The 23,563-nt window shown below is 42.5% G+C and overlaps 1 protein-coding gene across 4 annotated transcripts; it reads left to right on the forward strand.

Moving 5' to 3' along the window:
* Nucleotides 1-2,701: 2,701 nt before the first annotated feature.
* On the forward strand, nucleotides 2,702-21,769 carry IFNAR2 (interferon alpha and beta receptor subunit 2). 4 transcript variants are annotated; one of them, XM_074903021.1, is made up of 10 exons: nucleotides 2,702-2,827; nucleotides 4,169-4,482; nucleotides 5,923-6,019; nucleotides 9,294-9,335; nucleotides 9,630-9,759; nucleotides 9,924-10,087; nucleotides 12,407-12,579; nucleotides 14,082-14,244; nucleotides 14,692-14,810; nucleotides 20,378-21,769. In XM_074903021.1, exons 3-10 carry the CDS (start codon nucleotides 5,977-5,979, stop codon nucleotides 21,065-21,067), a joined length of 1,524 nt encoding a protein of 507 aa, XP_074759122.1. In that variant the 5' UTR covers nucleotides 2,702-2,827; nucleotides 4,169-4,482; nucleotides 5,923-5,976; the 3' UTR covers nucleotides 21,068-21,769. The 4 variants fall into 4 exon arrangements, with proteins under 4 accessions (XP_074759122.1, XP_074759141.1, XP_074759152.1 ...); XM_074903040.1 differs by having other exon boundaries at nucleotides 14,716-14,810; XM_074903030.1 differs by lacking the exon at nucleotides 4,169-4,482 and adding an exon at nucleotides 3,981-4,122 and having other exon boundaries at nucleotides 2,734-2,827.
* Nucleotides 21,770-23,563: the final 1,794 nt, after the last annotated feature.

A 23,563-nucleotide genomic window follows, 5' to 3' on the forward strand; every position in this document is an offset into this window, starting at 1 on the left:
TGGATGTTTTAAAGACATTTTACAGGGGTGGTCCACAAACTAAGGGAATGATATCTATGTATTATATCAAAGGATGGGCGTGGGGGGTGGGGGTTAATGAAGTTGTATTAGATAGTATGGGACCTGAGTATGACATAAATGGTATGGAATAAAGTGTGCAGAATGTGCTGATTTTGGCTGGTATAGAGTTTATTTTCTTCACAGTAGCTGGTATGGGGCTATGTTATGGATTTGTGCTGAAAACAGTGTTAGTAACACAGGCATGTTTTAGCTATTGCTAAGCAGTGCTTACACAGAGTCGAGGCCTTTTCTGCTTCTCACCCCACCCCACCAGCAAGGAGGCTGGGGGTGCACAAGAAGTTGGGAGGGGACACAACTGGGAGAGCTGACCCCAACTGACCAAAGGGATATTCTATACTATCGAGGTTTAAGCCCAGAGGTCAAGTGAACACCACTCAGCTGCTCACTCACTCCTTCCCTCTCAGGGATGGGGAGGAGAAAATATAACAAAAGGCTCAGGGATTGAGACAAGGACAGAGTGGGATGTCTCACACATTATGGTCATTGGCAAAAGACAGACTCCACTGGGGAAGAAAAAGAACATCAATTTAATTTGAACACCACCACCACTAATTTACTAATCAGAGGAGGACAGTGAGAAATACAACCACATCTTAAAAACACCTTTCCCCCACCCCTCCCTTCTTCCCTGGCTCAGCTTTGCTCCCAATTCCTCTACCTCCTCACCCTCAGCAGCACAGGGGCGTAGGGGATGGGGGTAGTGGTGTGTCCATCACATGTTGTCTCTGCCGCTCCTTCCTCCTCAGGGGAGGACTCCTCACACTCTTCCCCTCTCCAGTGTGGGTCCCTCCCATGGGAGACAGTCCTCCACGAACTTCTCAGACGTGAGTCCTTCCCACAGGCTGCAGCTCTTCATGAACTGCTCCAGCGTGGGTCCCTCCTGCACACTGCAGTCCTCCCAGCACTGAATTACAACAGCAGGGGCTTCCCTCACAGTCCCAGCCTTCTTCAGGTGCAGGCAGCTGCAGGTGGGCATCTGTTCCACCAGTGACCTCCAAGGGCTGCAGGGGGTCTCTGCTCTGGCTGACCTCCAAGGGCTGCAGGGGGTCTCTGCTCTGGCTGACCTCCTCTTCCCCCCCCCCCCCCCCCTTCCTCCTTTCTTCGGCTGACCTTGGTGTTTGCAGAGGTGTCTCCCTCACCACTCCTCCTCCTCTCAGGTTCCCCTTCTTAAATACATTAATGCAGAGGTACAGCCACCATCGTTAATTGGCTTGGCCTTGGCAGAGGTGGGTCCGACTTGGAGCTGGGGGAGCTTCAAGAAGCTTCTCACAGGAGCCACTGCTGTAGCTCCCATCCCCTGCTACCAAAACCCCACCACATACAAACCCAACACACAGAGTGGGAAGAAGAGGGAAGGGGGTTCATTCAGAGTGATGGTGTTTGTCTTCCCAAGTACCCATTACACATGACGGATCCCTGCTTTCCTGGAGATGGCTGGACACCTGCCTGCCGATGGGAAGCAGTGAATGAATTCCTTGTTTTGCTTTGCTTTTGCATGTGGCTTTTGCTTTACCTTTTGAACTGTCTTTCTCCCAACACATGAGTTTTCTTACTCTTACCCTTCAGATTCTCTCCCCCATCCCGCTGGGGGGGAGTGAGCGAGCAGCTGTGTGAGGCTTGGTTGCTGGCTGGCATTGCTCCATGACAAACTGAAATCGAGAAATACAAATAATGGTGCCATATATAATACTCACTCATGAGACAAACTCATGTAAAGATACACAGTTAATTTAGCCTGTTTGGAGTTTTGATTCAGAACTGGGACCTTTTCAGTTTGCATCTCAGATCCAAAGTTATTTCTTCACAAAGTAAAATGAAGAAAAACTGTGTTCGCTACTTCTGAGCTATTCAGGGGTTAAAGCAATATAGATATTTAACCAGAAAGCTTGTAAAAGCCTAAAAGATGATGATTGGAAATCTCAGGTTTTCTTTGCCTTGTACAGCTTAAGGACATGCAGCATAACCTCATGTCCAGACTCCAAACAACTCCCCAGATTACACCTGTCTCCATCAGTGAAGAAACAGAATGGACAAGGAGATGCAGTGAGGCTGAAGGTGCAGCGGGACATGGCTACTAACCACACCTGGTTTGTACCTCTCACCTGCCTCAGGTAGGTAGCAACATTTTCTCATGAAGATCCCTCACATGACGTGATACAGGCTATATTTAATACCACATTATTGCTTTTTCCACTATCAGAAAACACCTGGAGAGAGGACGCCTCACCCATTCGGGTGCTCATTAAGGCCAGTATTTACGAAACACTTGGCAGCTCCACGCTCCCTCAACACTAAGGAGCAGATGAGGAAGCGCTGCCGCAGCTTTCCGCCGAGCGAGCACCAAAGGCCGGGCGGTGGGGTGGAGCGGGTAAAAGAAAGTGAAACAAGGGCAGAAACCGCTTTCCGCGAGTGCGGGGAGGGAAGCTGTGCGTCGCCGGCGGAGCCACCGGCGAGGCGCAGGCCCGGCTCCGGCCGAAGCGGCGCCCCCGAGCCGGGTCGCAGCGGCCCCGGCGGTCACTGCCCGGCCCTGGCGGACGCTGCCCCGCCCCCGCGCAGCCCCGTCGCTCCCGCCACCCCCGCGCCTCGCGCCCGGGCGGAGGGGGAGGGGCCAGCGCGCGTCCTGCGCCGCGGCGCCCCCTCCGCCAATCGCCGCCCGGCGCTGGCGCGCGGCCCCTCTCTCTCGGTCCCGGGGAGCGATGGGCGCCCGGCGCCGCGCCCGGCCCGCGGGGACGCCGCCAGCGGCCAGGTACGGCTGGGGAGGCCGCCTCCTTCCCTCCTCCCTCCCTCCTTTCCCTTAGCGAGTCGCTGCCCCTGGGCCCGGGGGTCCCGTCTGCGGTGTGGGTGTTGGAGCTCTTCCGTTAGAGCAGCCGGAGCGAGGGCTGGGGCGACCCTGAAGCGCCGCGAGGCCCGGGCTGGCCGCGCTCAGCGGCGCGCCGCGGTGTGCTCCCCCCCCGCTCCTTAGGCGCGGGGAGGCGCCTCTCGCCGCCAGGCCCGGCGTCCCGACCTGCGGTGGGCTGCCGGGATTGCCTGGGGAGGGCTCCGGTCTCTGTTAGCGCTTGGCTGGGCGCGTTGCGGAGGCCGCTGTGGGCCGGAATCCGTGTTCCCCGCAGCACGTTTTGGCGTTAATACCAGCGGAATCGCACGTGAAACCAGCGGCTTATGGGGGTTGGGGCTTCGGCAGTGTCGCTGCAGGAAAACTGACCCTAGCCATGGTCTGTGAGGTGCAGCGTCGCAGGTTTTGATGCAGGTAATGCAAAATTGAGTTTAGCGACCAGTGGAGCTGGTTTTGATGCAGCTAAATCGTGTAGCTCAAGGCTAAAAAATTTGTAAGGAAAAACGCCCAGCGGTAGACTCGGACAGAGCTGCTTGTCGCCAAGTGTAGCCGAGGCATCTGTCGGTACGTTTTAATGCCGCATATCCCACCGTGGTTCCTCCAGGGGCATGGCCGGCTCACCAGGAGCACCGCTGGCAGTGTGGGGAAAATGGGCTTCTGGTTAATGGATTTGGATTATTAAGGTTAAATGGGTTTGATATCCGTAGAAACAACTCATTCAGAGTTCCCCGGCAAAACCGGAAATAGAGTGTGGGTATAACATTACAACCCACAGCACCGTTCCCTAGTTCGCGTGGTTTCAGTAGTAAGGTTGATCCATACGTTGTATTTATTACCTGTGTAGGTTTAGAACGGTTCTCTGCTTACTCCCTGGCTGAACATCTCCCGTGGTGTCTGTCTGTCTCTCTCTCTCAGTATTCTGATAAACAAATGTATATAAATATACCATCTGATTGTTTCAAAGATTTAGGGTGTGTTTTCTGCTCTACTGATGGTGGAGATTTTCTGAAATACAAGCCAGTGACTTTTACAATTGCAAAGCCTGCTTTTTTTTTCTGATTGGAAGGAAATACAAAACAACCCAGTCTGAACTCCAGTTAAAAATGAACCGCCACTTAAGATGATGTGGAGGTGTGAAGCTGAGTTTTGAAAGCGCCAAGGGCTTCAGGCAGTTCCCACGGGTGTTACTGTGAGCCCAGGCTGATGAGGTGAGTGGGGGCTGCACTCACTAGTGTTCCTGTGACTTCTCTCTAGGGACTGCTGAAACTCTGAAGAGGAAGAGTATGAAAAGCTAATCGGAGTTCTGACGGAAATGGTTTTCCCCTGAAATTGTACTGGCATTGATATGCACAGAACATCCAGATTTAGACAACTCTGCAAACTCACAGATCAACCTGTTTTGTAACATGTTTCTTACGTATTCTAAGGTGCTAAACATAACTTGGCCTTGAATATGCATCATGTAAGATACATGTGTTGTTCAGCATACAGAGTCATACACGAGTCACTTCATATTCCAAGAGTGGGATAGTTGTTATTCGTGTCAGCATGCACAGCAGGGATCAAAGGTACATAAATCCATCTATTGTATAATACCATATATGGAGTGCTTTGAACATGTCATGTGATTAATTGCAAGGATTAAGACATAAAGGAAATATTTTAAGTCAATTCAAGATCCTCAAAGTTTTCCCCTTAAGAGAAAATTCCGAACAGTCTGAGGTATCAGATCCTGCAGGTGTGACTGTTCTTTAAAGTGACTGTGAAAGTAACATTGTTTGTCATTAGGTTTCTGTGTGACTTCTGAACAAAGCCGGTAATCTTGCTGAAATAGAATTTTTTTTTTTCCGCTTGTGTAATCTGTAAGATTGATCTGAATGAGAAAATCAAATTATTTTTTCTTATGTCACATTCACTAGTGCTAAAACTAAATGGACTCGATAGATATGTGTGACTTAATTGCTTTCTGGTTTGCCGATATCAGCGATAAACTTAAAGATTTTGTAACTAGTAAATCTTATCTTCTTATGCATCACATAATTCGATTGAAAAGAGGAAGACTGGTATTTTATATCACCTAAATATTCCTCATGGTTGAATGAATGAAATGAACCAAACTGAAGTGAAAAGAACCTTCCTTTTGTGGAATTATGTGAGTTTGTATAGTCATGCTAAAACTTTGAACAGAGGAAGATTGATATGTCAGTTGTTTTTTTTAATTCATCTGATTTTAACATACTGTGTTAGGTTTGACCATAGTATGCTTTGTCATGATTTTGAATTTTAAAAGATGTTTGTTTGCAGAGAAAAGAATTTAAGTTGTATTTTAAAATAATTTTAAATTAAAAAATCAATTTATTTGTATTAAACCTGAGGAGAAAATTATTTGGAAATAGTTATACCCTTGCCTAGCTGTCTATAGATTCACACTTTTTCCTTAGTACTTTGCCTGTTATTCAAAATCAGATGCTGTGAATATTAATGCCATGAGGATAATAAATAGATCTTGTGTATTTTTTAAAAAGGGAACATAAACTTCATAACTTCGTTATAATTAATAATTTTATAATTTTTTTTTTTTCTAACCTCCCTCTTGATCTACTCTTTCTGGAAACATTTTTTATAACAGTGATGAGTTCTTGTACTATTTCAAATAAAACCAAGCAATGTTTATTTTCATTCTATTTAATAAATTAGAGTGAGAGGCATAGAATTTTCAGATGCTATCTTCATGCAAAATTAATACAAATAATTATACAGTGACTATACTTATTTGAAATGATAAGAGCCCTTTTTGTGTTGAAAAAAAGGAAAGTGCTATTGTCATAAAATTGCCTGTCTAATCCGAGGATCCTTGCCCCTCCCCCGCCAGCAGTAACTGTTTCAGTACCGCTGCCTCCCTCCAAACATTGGAAGAGTTTAAAATAACTGTGCATAAACCTCGGTTTACTTGCAAGTAATTTGCTAACATCATTTGCTGAATGTGGTTGTTTTTAATGTATTTGCAGGCACAGAAGCAAAATGTTTATTTTACAGTCAGTAGGTTATATTTCTTAATCACTATGGCAACACCGATGGATGGACCAATGCGTTTTTATCAACTTGGTAAGTTGCCTGTACCTTTGTATTGTAACAGGAGTAGTACTGCTAATTTTTCACTAACACTTTTCTTGAGTTAATGAAGTAAGATACCATCATTTTATTATAGAGCTCTCCTTGGAGTAATTCACAGAATCAAGAATCTAGTGTATTATATTTTACATACTCCATTCTATACATAAACCATGATTTTCCCATGAGCAGGAAATGCTTTGAAACAGCATGCTGCATTCTGCCTCTCTAAATGTCTGGTGAACTCTTAGTTGGATGTGTTGTTTTTCATCGCTTGTTTTAACTTTTTTCAGCAGTTCTTAGTTTCTGGATTAGCAGGCACAACACACATCGTTTGTTGGCTGAACTGTAGTTTTAGTGAGAAACTGTTTTGATAGGATCATTCAATTCAGTAGAAAGAATAAGATGGCAAAGAAGATTCCCCATTCAGTTTACAGACCATCTTTATTTTTCCAGTCTTTATTTTCCCAGTTATTTGGTCTTAAGATTTTTTTGTTGTTGTTGTCTGTGTCTCTTTTGTAAGAGCGTAACCTACAAAATTTTGCAGCTCTCCAGCTATTGTTGCTAAACATGTTTGTTGAAACAAAGTTCAAAGGAAGGCAGTTTGGAACTCCATATGAACAGAATGTGATTTTGGTAGGGGAGAGGCATGTAAAAGTCACGGGTATGTACAGAATAGAAAAACATTTATGTCAACAATACATCAGAAAGACAGCTGTCACATGTGAGGTGGCTGGCATAAGAGAGAATGGCAAAAGACTGTTTGCATCTCCTAATCTAAACAGCTTGCTCCAAGTGTGTCATTACTAGAGTTTGTGCACTGACACTATCTGTTTCTGTAATGGGAATAGCTTTAATATGCCTTTTAGGAGAAAGTTGAATACCTGCCACAAATTATTACAAATCTGAGCTTGTATTCAGGTAAAGAATAGCAAAGTATTTTGTTATTCATACTCACTGGTTGTTTTTTCCTGTTAGGTGAGCTGTTACTATAGGGCAGGAAATCAGTTGTTCTACTTTTAACTGCACTTCTCTAAGGAGATGTTTATTTTTCAGTAATAATGTAGAATGAGTGCAAAAGGAAGATGTACAAGAGAGAGGATGTCTGTAGTTTGGATGATAAAATGAAGCTTGAGAGCGATGAGTTTTCTGTCTTGTGGAAATATAGATTTGCTGCATGTTTGACTCAAGTGAGTTGCTTAATGTCTCTGAGTCCAATTTCAGAAGGGATGCTGGGAGCGTATTTTAATTTTTGTGAGACAGATGTTCAAAGAGCCAGATTTGTAAGAGATGCTTGGCTAAGTACCCATTCCAAATGATTTCAACAAACTTAGGTGCCCAAGTGTATTTGTGTGTGCTTCTGTGTGTGCCCACTGCTAACTAAAGGGCAAGTTTTAAGGTACTTTTCTGCAACCATAAAGATTATGTGCAGATATCTCTTTAATTGAGTAGGAAATTTCTCCTTTCTTTTTCCAGTACTCCCTGCAAAAGTAGTCAAGGATCATAAAATAACTGCATTAATCCCATTAGGAAATTCTCACAGTGTGTCTGGAACTGGACGGTTCCCACTGACTCACTGCTGTTCTGAATCTCTTCTACTTCAGCGGGAATATGTATTCTGGTACTGTGTTTCACATAGGAGTTGAACCTGATGACCTCCAGAGGTCCCTTCAAACCTCAGCCATTCTGTGATAGTCCTGTCCTATACATTATTTGTAGATCTCTGTAAAGATTGTCTTAATTTTTTATGAGGTATGTCCTAGGTTTCTCTTTTCACTGTCATTCTTACCGTGGCACATCTTGTTGACACATCAACTAGTTCTGTTGTATTGTTTGCCATAGTGTGGCACCTGAGAACCTCAGTTGTGGGCCAGAGTGCTACTGCATTAGTTGCTGTACAAATGTAAAGTCAAAGACATTCCTCATACTACAGAAGTTACAATTCTAAGTGAGATGAGAATAAAAGGACATGTGAAGGCAGTATTAATCAGCACAGTTCAACAGAGGTAGCAGGCCAGTGATGTTTTGGGTATTGTCATATTTTTGCGTAGAGGATTTAGGTGTAGAGACAGAAGAGGGTTCATGGAGAAAAGTTTTAGGGAAAAAAATAAGTAATTTTGCAGATATTTCCATGTAGTTTGTCTAAAGCATGCATGTTTGAAATTAAACTAGTAACTTCTTTGGCCAACCGAGTATGGGAATTAGCATCTCATCAGTAGGAGGATAGGCCACAAATGAGGACAGGAAGTTTATGTTTGCACTTGGAAAGCAGAAGGGAGCTAAAGGATCTTGAGAAAAAAGTTAGAAGGGTTAGAACAATAATTTCAAGAGTGTCTTGAAGCACCATGTTGAAAAGATAGGAATGATTCAAGACTGGGTTCATCAGGGAAAAGAATTCTGCATACAGTGGGAATCTGGATGAACAAACAGTCTTACAGAAGTTATACAAGAAGATGTGGGAACCTCTAGAACAGCAGGATCTGCAAGAAGGCTGGGTTCAGGAGATTACTCAGACAGTAGGCCTGACTGGCAGGCTGAATGTAGCCTTAAGCGTGCCCTGTGACAGGAGAAGTATTGCAGCATCTGTTGGTGTTTTTTTGCTTTTCTTTTGCAGGCAGAGAATGCAGTAGAGTTAAACACCCACAGGGGAATGTTACAGAAACAGGGCACAAAATAGAGAGGGAGTTACAAAATAGACCCTGAAATAGAGAGTTATAGGAGTTAGCTGGCTGAAGACAGTGAGTAGTATACCGAAGTTGTTAAAACTACAGCCTTGAGGACTCCGCACGTTTAGCAAAGAAGGACATCTATGAAGGTTCTTCAAGCAATAATAGTATCTTTTCCCAGACCAGTTTCAAGATCCTTGTTGTGACTTAAAATGATGTTTAATAGACAGTGAGCTGCCTGAAATATAGTCAGAGTCCTCTAAGACAATGTTTGGTAACAACATCTTCAGTACATTTATTCACACTGAGTCTTGAACCTCATCTGGCAGGGATCAGTGTAAGCCTGAACCACAGTGTAGTTATCAAAGAACTGGCTCCTAGGAGCCTTGAATTAATAACTGAGGTTGGAAGGGGACATTCCATACTCTGAGGAAGGAGGGAAGGGTAATGCAGTAGGAAGAAGATGTGAAAGAAATAAATAGTTCCACTGAAGGAATGCCAAGTATTGTCTCTAATGGTTGCAAATTAATATTGCCAGTAGTAAGCTAATAATCAGATATTATTGATACACAAATGTGTTAATATATAGTTTCATTTTCCAGTGTACATCAGCATTCTGTCTACAGCTTGTAGCAGCTTGCCTGGTAAGAGTTTTTATTGTCTTTTCCTAACACAGTTCAAAAAACTTGCATATTCTTACCAAGCATCATCTTAAAACATCATGCTTCTTGAGTAAAGAAATTAATAGAAGTATAATACAGAAGGGCAGTTCTTTGCATTGTTGTTTCTATTGTGCTGAATTCTGTTCTATGCTTGCTTTATTTTGGGGTAAATATTGGGCTGCTCTAGTTGGGTTTATTTATTAGAATTCTTGCAATCTCACGTTTGTTTGCCATTTATATGGTGGGTTGTTTGTTGGTTTTTTTTTCCCTTTCTAGAAAGATTTCTGGAAGGGCCACGCCACAACCTACAAATGGAATCTTGTAATTTTCAGCACATTTTGTCCTGGCAGGCAAAAAGTGATCCAACTATGCCAACATACTATCGTGTGCTGTACACTGACCACAGGCAAGTCTTACAAGACACAAATTTTACTTTCAATGTTTATTGACTTGAAAACCCCAGCCTTAGTATTTTTTGTTTGTTTTTCTGCTCAGAAACACTCTCACACCGGTGCTTTCTTGTATCAGAGAATCCAGATAGATTATTTTGATCTTGTTTTAACTTTACAGGAACTGGAAGGTTGCTAAACAATGTTCAAATATTACACAGCTCTCCTGTAATCTGACAGATGATTTTGAAGAGGATTCCACTGAGTATTCTGTATTGGTTCAGAGTTTCATAGGAACTGAAGTATTCAATTCTTCTATACTTCGTTTTATGCCATCTAGTGACAGTAAGTTCTTGGTCTGCATTTGCTCATTTTAGTAATTTAGCTGATGTATAAATGATATTCTGCTATCTTTTTACAGTAAGACACTCCAAACTAACTTGGTCAGTAGCATATTCCTTTATATAAAAGAATATGAATTTGTATATAATCTATCACATACCAGTTACAAGATATAAAATATATATATATAGCCTTCTAAAATTAGTGGCTACAGTAGTTCTCATAAATGGATGAGGCTCTCGTTTTGAAATAAAATATATATCTAGAAATACAGAGGAAGTAGCATTGTGTTAAGCATTGGCAAGCACGAAGTAAAAATCTCTTGTGCATAAGATACATAACTCAAAAAAAAAAAATCCCCACATATTGACTACTTGATGACATAAAAACAAAGTTAAGAGTTAAAGAAAGACCATGTCTGCACTAGGTGTAGGGGAAGAGATGTACTTGTTTGTTCATCAACCTGCTCTTCTTCCCTTCCTTGCTGAAAGAAGATGCTTATTAGCTGTAACATCGTCTACTGTCAGAGGTGGCTTTACCCTTAGTTGTGCTTAGTGTTCAGTTTTGAAGTAACAGAGACAGAGATGAAGGAGCAACTGGAGGACTATGGAGGAGAAATAGGTCATGTCAACCTCTGAATTCAGCACAAAGGTACCCACTGCTGTGTCTGCTTACAGTCTCAGGAATGATGAAAAACAGGAGGGGATGGGGAGAATAACCACAAGGGTAATTGAAGCATTTGAGAACATCCCTCTGAGGTGGAGGCCTTCAGTCTTTCAGGAATTAGTTTAACACAGATAAAGATCAGAAGGGTGCATTGACCACTAGTTAATATGATGGCAGGTTTCTTCAGTCTTATAAACAAAGCATAACAGTGTGCCCTGAATGAAAGCTGAAGCTAGGTAAGTTTTAACTAGAGACATATTTTGAACTGACTACTGGAACAAACTGTCAGGTGCTCTGACTGATTGTCCATCACTGTCAACTTGTAAATTGAAATTGTATGTTTTGCTAGTAGTTCTCTAGTTCAAACCATAAGCAACTGAGTGTAGTCGTGTTTTCCAGTGCACAGGACTTGGATGAACCTGTAGTCTTTTCTTGTTTTACAGTGCCTGAATAGGAAAGAATCAATATTCTATTTCCCTACTGGGTGTAGTTGATATCTACCGTTGAATACCTACGGTGGAATCTCACCTCTGTTGACAGATTTGAGCAAAGACAGAAAGGCTTCACAACAAAGAGCCAAGAAAACAACCACATTTGACTGTAACCAGATTTAAGCTAATGTTTATTTGTAAGTTAAAAAAAAGATGAGAAATGAGCAAGTGTGCAACCATTTGACTAGGACGTGCTTTTCTGTTTGAGAGTAGATGAAAGCTTACATTTGTTTTAAGTATTAAACTTTTTTTTAGCTTTCTACCCTATTTCAGGAACAGAAGTAGTTAGCAAATATATATTGCTTTTCTGAATTTTACAGAGGTTTGTAAACCAGTCTCAAAATGTACATGCTCCTGGAAAAGACAAAAGTGAATGCAAACTTTTCATGTCTTTTCCCCTGCCAATGTACCACACAGAAATGGAGGATTATGGAGATAGATTGTTCTCATGCCATTTTCCATCATTCCTACTTTTTTTCCTGTGTTTGAGGAAAGAAGGTCTTAGGTTTGATTCACTACGGAAGTTCCTCTGATATTGATGGATGTGTATGTAGTTTTGGAGAGAGGAGACAATTAGCATGCATGGCTCTTCAAACATATATTTATTTTCTGAGGATCTGAATTTGAGAGATTACTTTGAATTCAGTGGAAGTCTCACAGAAGCGTAACTTCACTAAGTCCTCTGTCCTACTGTCAGTAGAGTTTTTTGTCTTTGGAACTCAGCTGTCAAGTTAGACCTATAGCTTTCCTTGCAACCAGCATGAATATGTACAGGGCTACACACCAATTAATTTCTACAAAGATTCTTTCCAGAAAGTGACTAGAAGATGATGATGAACAAGAAAGTAATCAGCTTTTCCTATACGTTAACCTCAGCTTTCCTCTCAAATAGATTAAAAGCTCACATCTCTGCGGAGCTGATGCAAATCTTCTGTCACCTTTCTGCTCCTTCCCTCCCCACCACTGCTTTCTGTTCTTAAAATCTAGTCATGTGGGAAAAGATCGTTTGACTGTGAAATTTAAATGTTCTTGTGGATTTACAACAGTAAGATATTCTGGAATCTGATTAGTCAGCTATATATCCATCACCAAAATAGAACTGGTACTGAATACATAATGTATATTTTTTCCATCATTTTGTTTTCCTCTTTCTTTTTTTCAATAGCACTCCTGGGACCACCAGAAGTTAATATCAGTTCCTGTCTAAACTGCATAAATGTCACCATAAAGCTGCCAACCTCTCACTTCACAAAAAATGGAAAGTTAATGTCTTTAACTGATATATATAAAGAGCTTGATTATGGTATAACACTGAAAACACCTGATGGAGAGCATAAGGTAAAGACTTTTATTTGAGCTTTAGGGGAGAAATACAGAAAACGTAAAATAGCTCCGATGGCTAGTAGATTCACAGAAGCAAATATGTGAATAGAAGATACTTAAAAGAAAACAAAGAGAATGACCAATATAATTGTAGCTTTCTTTTACTGCAGACTAGCAGGCCTGGAGGAGGAATACTAGTTGTCCTATATCTTCACTTGAAATAAAGCACAGGGCACTGGCTCAAGTGATTATTCTCTGGGTAGAAAAGGAAAAGGCAGTTTAACAGTAACTACTAGTGGGGGTATGCACAACTGATAGGAACATATGTTGAGAAAGCAGTTCAGTAGTTTTCTGTCAAACTGGGAAAATGTATCCAGTTGGTTTCTGAAACAGCCTATTCTGGATCTGGTACCATTTAATTTGGTGGGTTTTTTGGTATGCTGAAATGGAAAGGTAGATAGGCATGATTAGAACTTAAAATGATCCTCACAAAATGGAGAAACAATCTTAAAATAATAGGACATAATTCAGTAAGGACCAATGCAAGGCATAATAATAATAATTGTCCTGTGTATAAGTAACATCTACACAGCAGCAGTTTTGTCAGAAAGAACAAGAGCATTCTATAATATTACAAGCTAAACATGACTTGCCTGTTGCTGAGAGATAAAAAAAAATAATATTTTTTCATACATAGTATTTATAAATCCCACATACCCTGTAGTAGTATGGGGTTCAGAAAAAGCATGGAGAGCTGTTGAGCAGAATCCAGAAAGGAACAGTGAGAACTGGGGGGGATTCTAACACATGATCCTGTGAGGAAATGCTGGAATAATAGGGGACTGCTAGTGTAAGCAAGCAAAGCACAGTTAGAGACCGGAGTCTCTGAGTATGTAAACATTCACTATAGAAAAGGAGGAAATAAACCATTCACTGTGACCAAAACCAGTAAAATTGGCAGTTGTGCAGACTTTAGGCTAAACATCAAGAGTCGCATTAATACCTGGGCTGGCAAAGCACTGGATTAACTTGTCTAACTAGCAGATGGACTGCCTGTACTGGAAGTTTTGAACAGCAGGTCAGACAGGTATCTGTTGGGAATTTAATCTCTCTAATTTATTCTGCCATGGAAGAAGGACCACAGCTTGCTTGCCCTGGATATTCTTCCCTGATTTCTGAATCAAAATACCACTTGCAGTTTCATATCTGTAGAATCTATGTGAGGCTACTTCAAGGGGATATATAGTGACCAACGGTTGGAGACGGATGATCTTTGATAATAATGATATTTCACAAACAGGTGTAAGGTAGGCATCTTGACATCAGCTAGAACTAGAGATGAAACAGTTGCCTCGGTAAATCACTGAGTTACTGTGTCAGTTTTTGCAGTTTCACATGCTACTGTGTATTGTATACTGAGTATATTATATACTGAAATAGCCATAATATTTTATCAGTGCCTGGGGATCTCTTTTTAGGTAAATAGCTAACTTTTAAAACATTTTCTTTCATGGCAGAGGCCACTTGAGAAAACCAATGAAGAAATTTTTAGTACTGTCATTGAAGAACTGTATCCAAATAGAAATTACTGTGTGTCTGTTATGATCACTGCATCTCTGAACAAACATTGCATCCCATCAGCTTGGAAATGTATAACTGCAGACGCTGTAGCTCAACAAGGTAACTATGCTGTGGTGCAAGAATGGATTGTCTGACTTGATTATGTGCAAGTATTTGCTTTTTAGCAAGATTTACAAGTCAATCCTAAAAATAATAAAAGAGGAAGTACCTTCCAAGCGATAAATGTTGTGGGGATTTATAAGTGAAATATGAAACTCCATCTGCTTTGGGGCCACAAATCTATTATTAATCTTGTGAACCATACAAATCTCCACTAACTGCATAAATAGTTACCAAAAATGGCTTACTTTTTTTTTTTTTTTTAATTCCTGAATCTAATTTGAGGTTTGGTCTTGTTTTGACTTTGGACCAGATGACCTGCTGAGGTCCTTTCTAACCAAAATTATTCTGTGATTCTAAATAGCTCTTCTGAATGTAAAATACAAAATGTGGTCATTGGAAACTTCATTCATGTATTTTTATTTGTTTGTTTTTTTTCGCTTGCAGATTATCATACAGTTACAATTGCAGGTGCTGTATGTTTTTCACTGATGTTAGCAGGTGCCCTGAAGTGTATGCATGCAGGAGGTTACATTCTTCAAAAAAAATCGCTTCCACATACCTTGGTATGTAATAATTCCCATATTTAACCTTTCTGTCTGGGACGAGGAAGTTTACCATCTGAAATTTCTAATCCTGCACACTAGGTGCAAGTTACATACCTACATGTTTTAATTTGTTGTTTGCCTATGTTAAAGGTAGTCTATAGGCTGCTAAATCTTGTCTGTTCTACGGAACAGATATTTATTCTTTTTCAAAACCATTTCTTGCTACTTCTGTGTCAAGTTACTAACAGAGATAGAGATGTGATCATCTCACCCTACTTCACGCTTGTCAGGCTGCACCTAGAGCATTGTGTCCAGTTCTGGTTTCCACAGTGCCAGAAATATGCTAACGGCCTGAAGAGGGTCCAGAGGAGGGCCATGAAGGTGAGTAAAGGGCTGGAGAACCTGCCCTGTGAAGAAAGACTGAAGGAATTAGGTCTCTTCTCCCTGGAGAAGGGAAGGCCCGGGGGGGGGTACCTCATGACCGTATTTCAGTACTTAAAGAGCAGCTGCACACAGGACAGGCTCTCAAGACAAGGGACAGTGGGTACAAGTTGTACTATGAAAGCTTTCATCTCGATTTAAGAAGTTTTTTACAGTGAGAACAATCAATCGCTGGAACAACTTCCCCAAGGATGATGGAGTCCCCATCACTGGAGTTTTTCAGTATGTGATTGGATGGGGTGCTAGAGAATCTTATCTAGGCTCCCTCTCCCCTGAAAGATTGGACCAGATGATCTTTTGAGCTCACTTCCAGCCTGGGCTGTTCTATGAAGTTAGAGGGGGCAAGCAGTAGCGGAGGGGAAATCCCCCACAAAGTAACTTTAAATTAACTCTTTGTTACACAGAAGCAGGCTAGGTCCTACAGCAGAGCACCCAGCATAGGACAATTAACCTTTGAAAATTACCTTATGCATAAATCCTTCCTGCAGCAGACAAATTTATTCTACTACCTGAGCCAGAGCAATAACTCCAGAACAAAAAACCTGCCCCAGTTCTTAAGTGCATGGGAGAAGACCTGTTCTCCACCAAGCCTCATGAGCTGGGAGGTGGGGAGGGGAAGCATATTGAGGTCAGCACAGTTGAAGAGGAGGTGGTCAGAGACCTGCTTGCATGCACACAAGTCTGTGGGACTGGATGGGTTACACCCAAGGGTGCTGAAGAGTTGGCAGATGTGCTCACCAAGCCGCTGTCCATGATTTACCTGAAATCTTGGCTAACTGGGGAGGTCCCGTTGCACTGGAGGGTGGCAAATGTGACACCCATCTACAAGAGAGGCAGGATGATCCAGGAAACTATAGACCTGTCAGTCTGACCTCGGTGCCGGGAAAGGTCATGGAGCAGGTCATCTCGGGTGCCATTAAAAGTCATATAATGGACAACCGGGGGTCAGGCCTAGTCAGCATGGGTTTATGAAAGGCAGGTCCTGCCTGACAAACCTGATCTCCTTCTACAACAGGGCAACCTGCTTATTGGATGAGGGAAAGGCTGTGGATGTTGTTTACCTTGACTTTAGCAAGGCCTTTGACACCATTTCCCACAGAATTCTCCTGGCAAAACTGATTGCTTGTGGCTTGGATGGGCACACGCTTTGCTTGGTAAAAAACTGTCTGGATGGCCGGGCCCAAAGAGCTGTGGTGAACGGAGTTAAATCCAGCTGGCAGCTGGTCATGAGTGGTGTCCCCCAGGGCTCGGTTTTGGGGCCACTCCTGTTTAACATCTTTATTGATGATCTAGACGAGGGGATCGAGTGCACCCTCAGTCAGTTTGCAGATGACACCCAGTTGGGTGGGAGTGTTGATGTGCTCGAGGGTAGGGAGGCTCTGCAGAGAGACCTGGGCAGGCTGGAGCCATGGGCTGAGGCCACCTGGAGGAGTTTCAATAAGGCCAAATGCTGGGGGCTGCCCTTGGGCCACAACAACCCCCAGCAGCGCTACAGGCTTGGGGAGGAGTGGCTGGAGAGCTGCCAGTCAGAGAGGGCCTGGGGGTGTTGATTGACAGCCGGCTGAACAGGAGCCAGCAGTGTGCCCAGGGGGCCAAGAAGGCCAATGGCATCCTGGCTTGTGTCAGCAATAGCATGGCCAGCAGGGACAGGGAAGGGATCTGACCCCTGGACTCGGCGCTGGTGAGGCCGCCCCTCGATTCCTGTGTTCAGTTTTGGGCCCCTCACTACAAAAAGGACATTGAATGACTCGAGCGTGTCCAGAGAAGGGCAACGGAGCTGGTGCAGGGTCTGGAGCACAGGTCGTACGGGGAGCGGCTGAGGGAACTGGGGGTGTTTAGTCTGGAGAAGAGGAGGCTGAGGGGAGACCTCATCGCCCTCTACAGCTACCTGAAAGGAGGGTGCAGAGAGCTGGGGATGAGCCTCTTTAACCAAGTAATAAGCGACAGGACAAGAGGTAACAGCCTCAAATTGCACCAGGGAAGGTTTAGACTAGATATTAGGAAGCATTTCTTCACAGAAGAGATTGTTAATAGGTGTTGGAATGGGCTGCCCAGGGAGGTGGTGGAGTCCCCATCCCTGGAGTTGTTTAAGAGTAGGGTCAACCTAGCACTTAGGGATATGGTGTAGTTGGGAATGTCAGTGTTAGTTTAATGGTTGGACTGGATGATCTTCAAGGTCTTTTCCAACCTAGACAATTCTGTGATTCTGTGGATGCTCTGAAAACATTCAAGAGTAATGTGTATCCTTATCAAGCAGTTTCTGGCACATTTTACCTCCCTTATTTCACCCTGCAGCATCATACTTTTCTCTAAGAACAAAACCAATTATTACCCCTATAATATTTTTCTATTTATTATAGAAAAAATCAGAGCATTCCCTGAAGATTTGAGGATAGTTTAGCCAGGTCCCTGGTTACTGGAGTTTAAAGGCATTTTGAGAGATTCTACAACTAAAAGCAAGTATTTTAAGCTTGCCTTCAAAGTCTTTATCACGTTTCCACAGGAAGGCAAGCTGCAAAGACAAAAGGCAGCTTTAAGACCCGGTTGGGTATGTGCATATGTCATGGTTTAACCCCAGCTGGCAACTAAGCACCATGCATCCACTTGCTCGCTTACTCCCCACAGTGGGATGGGGAAGAGAACTAGAAGGGTAAAAGTGAGAAAACTCGTGTGTTGTGATAAAGACAGTTTAGTAAGTAAAGCAAAATCTGTGTGTGTGTGCAAGCAAAGCAAAACAAGGTATTCATTCACCCCTTCTCATCAGCAGGCAAGCGTTCAGCCATCTCCAGGAAAGCAGGGCTCTGTCACACGTAACAGTGACTTGAGAAGATAGACACCATCACTGTGAATGTTCCCCTGTTCCTTCTTCCCCCAGCTTTACATGCTGAGCATGACACCATATGGTATGGGATATCCCTTTGGCCAGTTGGGGTCAGCTGTCCCGACTGTGTCCCCTCACAACTTCTTGTGCACCCCCAGCCTCCTCGCTGGTGGGGTGGGGTGAGAAGCAGAAAAAGCCTCGACTGTGTAAGCACTGCTCAGCAACAGCTAAAACACACCCCTGTGCTATCAACACTGTTTTCAGCACAAATCCATAACATAGCCCATACCAGCTACTATGAAGAAAATGAACTCTATCCCAGCCAAAACCAGCACAACATATTGTTCTGTAGTGATGCACAGAAATGACCTAGAGTTGGGAGTTTTGGTCTCCTTATCCCCAAAAGTCACATCTGGACAATAAAAGAGTTACTGTTAGTGCTCTAAGATTTTATTTTTTTTTTTCCTAAAGCTACACTTCATGGTTATTGTCCACAAAAGGAGTCAAGGATAGCATGTGAGAAGTGCTAGAAGTAAAAGTTCAGCAGCCTGGTAAGAGTGAGATCTGGATAGTTGTTGGAAATGATCTCACCCACAACAATTAAGAACTTACTCTCAATTCACCTCAACAAGGAGACAAAGGACAGACCATCAAAGCCCTTTGTAGACATGCGACACTGTTTTAAGGAAGCAATCTTTAAAGCATGTTGTTTCTCAGGAAAACTGAGTCTGCTTTGTAACATCAGCAGTAGCTTCTCAGTCAAAAGAAAAGTCCTCTTTACTGAACTCAGATATACCTTGGATGTTGCCAACCTTCCAGTTCCACAGGTATCTCATGCCATAGATGGAGATGCAGTTATGTGCAGATATGTCCCTGCCAGAAAAATTTCCTAGTTGTTAGTTTCAGAATGTTATTAGCAAGATTCAGGGTCACTTCTCTGGGTGGCTTGATGTCTGTCATCCTTCTTCAGTCTCAGTAATGATTTATTACTGTGTTCTGTTATAAACAGGCATTAGTGAAAAGGATGCCTGGTAGTAGAACACTTAGTAGGAAAAAAAGGATATTCATATGCAAGTTATCTCTGCCAAAATCTAGAGCTAGCATAGTATCTCGGAAAGTAACTCCTGGACCAGGCTGTTAAAATCTACCCAAATACTGGAGTTGGATTAAAACAAAAAGGTAAGGAAAAGAAAAGAAACAATATAGCTCTGGAAGAAAACTTACTTGGGGTGGGGTTAGTGGGATGGAACGTCATGTACACAAGGCAAACAGTACCTGCATTACCTTCCAAATGCTAAGGTATTCTCAGGAGTCACACATAGTGATTGGCAAAAAAGTCCATGATTAAGGAAGAAAGAATGGTAATAAATGACTCAAATTGTTCCACTATTTTGAATAAAATAATCTTTCTTTGACTACTTCTGTGATCAAGTGTCATGTTTCAGAACTTGAAGAAGCCAGTCCTGAGCCAGCTAATTTTTTATTTTAGTAGAAGAGGCTGAACTGCCACTAAATTTCAAGGAAAAATAAGATTCTTGGGACTTGTTTATATCCATCTTTGCTTGCCTTTTTTTTTTTTTAATAGTTTCTGACTTTTACATTATGGCATTTTTCAGCATAAGTATTTTCCATTTTCTACAAACATATCCAGAGCAGATTGGTATCAACTTTTTCTAAGACTTTTCCTCATGTTTCTGTTTATTGCTATGTCATTACCTTCATATCCCTAAGATTGCTGAACATGACGTAGCCAGGTAGTGTCTAAGGTTAATTTTTTTATTGTCAACATTTTTCTCTGATGCTTCCAATATTCAGTAGTCCTCAGAAGTGCAGACTAAAACTGGGAAAATGGGACTTAGGATGTTATGGAGTTCATTGCTTCAAATGGTATGTTTCTAAAGGACATTAAAACTGATCATCCATGTAGGGCTTCTCTTTTGTATGGTAACTGCAAGAGCTAATAGAGAGTTGCAAGACTAACTTCAGGTTTAAGATGTATTTTTAAAATAAGCTTTTAGTCTTAGAAAGATATCTCAAACGTTAGAATTAAAACATTTCATACCTGATGCTGCTTGGCACTAGTGTCATTTCTTTGAGGCTATCCAATGCTGTGTGCCTTGATTTGTAGTGAAGGCTGTCATGTTTACAGGAGTGGGGAAGAGGGACCAATCCTAGATGCCCTGAACTCTGCAGAAAAAGCCAAAAATGTGACACAGAATGAATCATTTGTCTGACCCCCAACCTCATGATTGGGGCTATTTTTTTCACATCTGTGTGTGTGTGCAAATTTGTCTGATATTTTTAATTCACTTTGTTCTTTTAGGTATTCATCAGGACATTAGCCTATTCACCTTGCACATTTGAATCTGAAAAAATAGCCTCTGTAGAGGTCATTTACAGAGAGGTTAAAAAAAAGGCAAATGAATCCAGTGGTGGTGTCAGTGATGAAGATGACAGCGATGACAGTGACAGTGATGCCATAAGTAATCATGACTATACAAGGCGTGGTATCATAAGTAGAGCACCTCATTCCTCTGACATGCCTAATGTATTTGTGCAGTACTCTGCAAATAGGATGCATGATGACAGCAGCAGCCAGGCAAGTGAAAATCCAGACACTGAGCAAGAAGATTTTGAAGACCATGAGTTGGACATTGAGGAAGACAGACACGGAAGCAGTGAGTTACTTAATACTTTCTCTGAGGTAAATTGTAACTATTCTTCTAGGCGAAGGAACAGTGCTTGCTTTACCATTAACCTAAAAACTGTGATGTTGGGAACCTCTGAAGAGAACGTGGATAGTTCTGCAGCTCTTCTTTCTTCCCAAGAAGATGCAGTTGACTGGAAATGTACTCATGCTTTTGAAGCAAAACTCCTGGATGACACAGAAAGTGTGCAGAAGCCACACTGTCCTAACAGCTCTCATGAATGGCAAAATTCCTCTCAGTCTTCTGATGAACATGACTCGTCGGATTCAGATATAGACCAAAAAACTGAATACATAAGAAGATGAATAAGTGAGAACCACTCCTATTTTGTAACATAGGAATCGATATTGTCCAACTTCTGTTTCTGGACTCAACATACAAATCTTGTCTTTTTCTTTCTTTAACATTCAGAGAGTATATATCTGAACACTGAAAATACTCAATGCTCATTTTTAACAAATATTTCTCTGATCTCTCCAGGTTGTTCCAGGTATAGTTTAGGTTGGATTATCCACAGAGAAGCAAAAATGACTGTTCAGATGCAGTGGAAAGAGTAGTTTCATTTTTGCAGTTTGATAGTGAAGTATACCTTTTAATTGTTACAAGTGAGAAGGTTAGTTTGCAGTATAGGAAGCTGTGAGTGGTTGGTCTCTCAACCAGACCACTTTTTTAAGTTTCCTTTTTTGTACTCTTTAGCTCTGTTAATGGGTTACTCTGAAACCTATTTTGCTGGATAGATTGCTGTAGTCAAGTCAGTGAACTGATTTCTACATTTGTGCAGAGAAAGCTGATCAAGTGAAATAATGGGGACAGAGATAAGAATGCTCACCTTACAGGGGAGTTCCTCTTACTGTGAATCAAGGCATTCAATACACCTTTTTATAATTTTTTAGTATCATTTTGTGCAATTATTGAATATTACACTTCTAAAAAATCTTTTATGTCATTTAAAAGTTACTGCAGTTAAAAGTGTACAGTTTAACATTTGGGCTTCATAAAAAAAATTTTGCATATCCCTGTCTGAATTTTTACTGTGGCTCCTACATGCCTTTGAAAAGGTGCATGAGTTAGCCTGCTAAGAGTTCACTCCTTATGGGAAGGCTTTTAGGTATCACATAGCTGAAAATACCAACTTTCTTCACTTTGTGTTGATCTCCTTAGTTACTGCTTTTCTGCCCACAAGCAGTTTCTGTCTGCCATGGGTGGCAGTCATTCTTATGGTCAGGATAGCCAAGAGGCATTTCTAAGGTGCTGGAATGTATTCTGCTGCTGCACTACTGTGAAGAATGAAGTAGGTGTAAGTACCTGACAGCTTGGATCTTGACAGGCTAATTATTTGCAGATTTGTGCATCTGTAGCATTAGCGCATGAAACTTCCACTCACACTGACCCTGTAACATTGCTGTTTGCACAGTGGGGTGGTTGTGTTCCGTCCACAGAGATAGAAACCAGGGGAATCACTGACATGTAAGCGAAAGCCATGGGACTTGGCCCACCCCAGGGAAGGCCAAACCTGACTTGTAGCCTTGTTTAATAACAGGAGGTGACAGTGGGCCAGAAACAAATATATTAACCCCCCACAGAGAACTGGTATTTTTAGCTGGCAACAGTAATAGCTTGAGAAAGAACTCTTTTTACTCTGTGAATAATATAATTGTTCCTTCCCCAAGTTTATGCTGGTTTTGATGGGGGACGTTGAATGTTCTGGCAGAAGTAGCAGCACTGGCATCTTTGCAGGCTAGATGCTGAAGTCGGAAGAGAAACCTTTCCTCAGGTAACTGTCTTGTGGAAACACTACTCCACAACCTATAAGGTTATAAAGTAGGTATGTTTATTCAGCACTGAGGCACGCAGGGGATCGCTCCACCACAAACGTGCACATCTCTAGTGGCACCTTGTCTTAGCTTTATGCTACAAAGTATCACATATTCATAATATGTCTATACATATGCATGACCTATCCCAGCTTCAGATTATAATGAGCCTGAAAGTCATTTTCATATGTTCCGCTGCATCTGCGCAGTGTGTCCAGGTGGTTATGGGCTGGGGTCGTGGAGTTGGAGTAGCTCCTCTTCCTCACTGTTGAACTTTTTACCTCTGTTCCTTGCGCAGTCTCCATAGCCTCCTGGCTGGCTAGACCATAAGGTTGGTTTTGACCTGGTTTTAGGGCTGTCTTCCTATTCCATCCGGAAGCATTCCCTCATGGCTTCTATTAATCAAGGTTTCTTTATTGTTCTGCTCTCTGGCCCATCAACCACGATCTATTTAAAATTAGTTATCTTTTAACTAACGGGCCTCTGGCCCCTAATCTCTAAATCTTTAATCTTTATCTCTAAGTTATATCTTCATTTCCCAAGTGCCTAATTTCTATATCCTATTTTAATTTCCTAATTCCCCGTCTCAGTAATGTTGTGTTGCCTGCAGCCGGAATTTCACTCGAGATCAGGTTTGACACTGTGGGTCAGCTGATATCTGTTTATGCGTTATTTACCCCCTTTGCGTGGACCTGCCTTCTCGCGTCTTCCCAGCTGCCAGGCAGTGTGCTGAAGGTGCGCTTTAGACGCGACGAGCATGCAAGCAGCCAGGCGTCATGAACACCTTCTAAAACACGGCGCCGTTGAACAGCTTTCCCAACCGCGGGGGAGGTTCGGGTGCTGGGCATATTCACTCTGGAAAGGGGAACGCAGCCGCGGCGGGCGGGGGAGGCTCTGGAAAAATTGAGGTGAGTTGATCGGGGCGCGGGGGGAAGCCCCGCCGCTGGGGGCGGCTCCGCCCCGCCCCGCCCCGCCCCGCCCCGCGGC

Source organism: Athene noctua, chromosome 1 (genome assembly GCF_965140245.1).
Source record: "Athene noctua chromosome 1, bAthNoc1.hap1.1, whole genome shotgun sequence".
Classification (NCBI taxonomy): Eukaryota; Metazoa; Chordata; class Aves; order Strigiformes; family Strigidae; genus Athene; species Athene noctua.

Coding starts and splice junctions, on each gene's coding strand:
- IFNAR2 (XM_074903021.1), top strand. CDS start 5,977: ATGGCAACACCGATGGATGGACCAATGCGTTTTTATCAACTTG. Junction 6,020..9,293: donor AATGCGTTTTTATCAACTTG/GTAAGTTGCCTG, acceptor TTCATTTTCCAG/TGTACATCAGCATTCTGTCT. Junction 14,245..14,691: donor AGACGCTGTAGCTCAACAAG/GTAACTATGCTG, acceptor TTTCGCTTGCAG/ATTATCATACAGTTACAATT.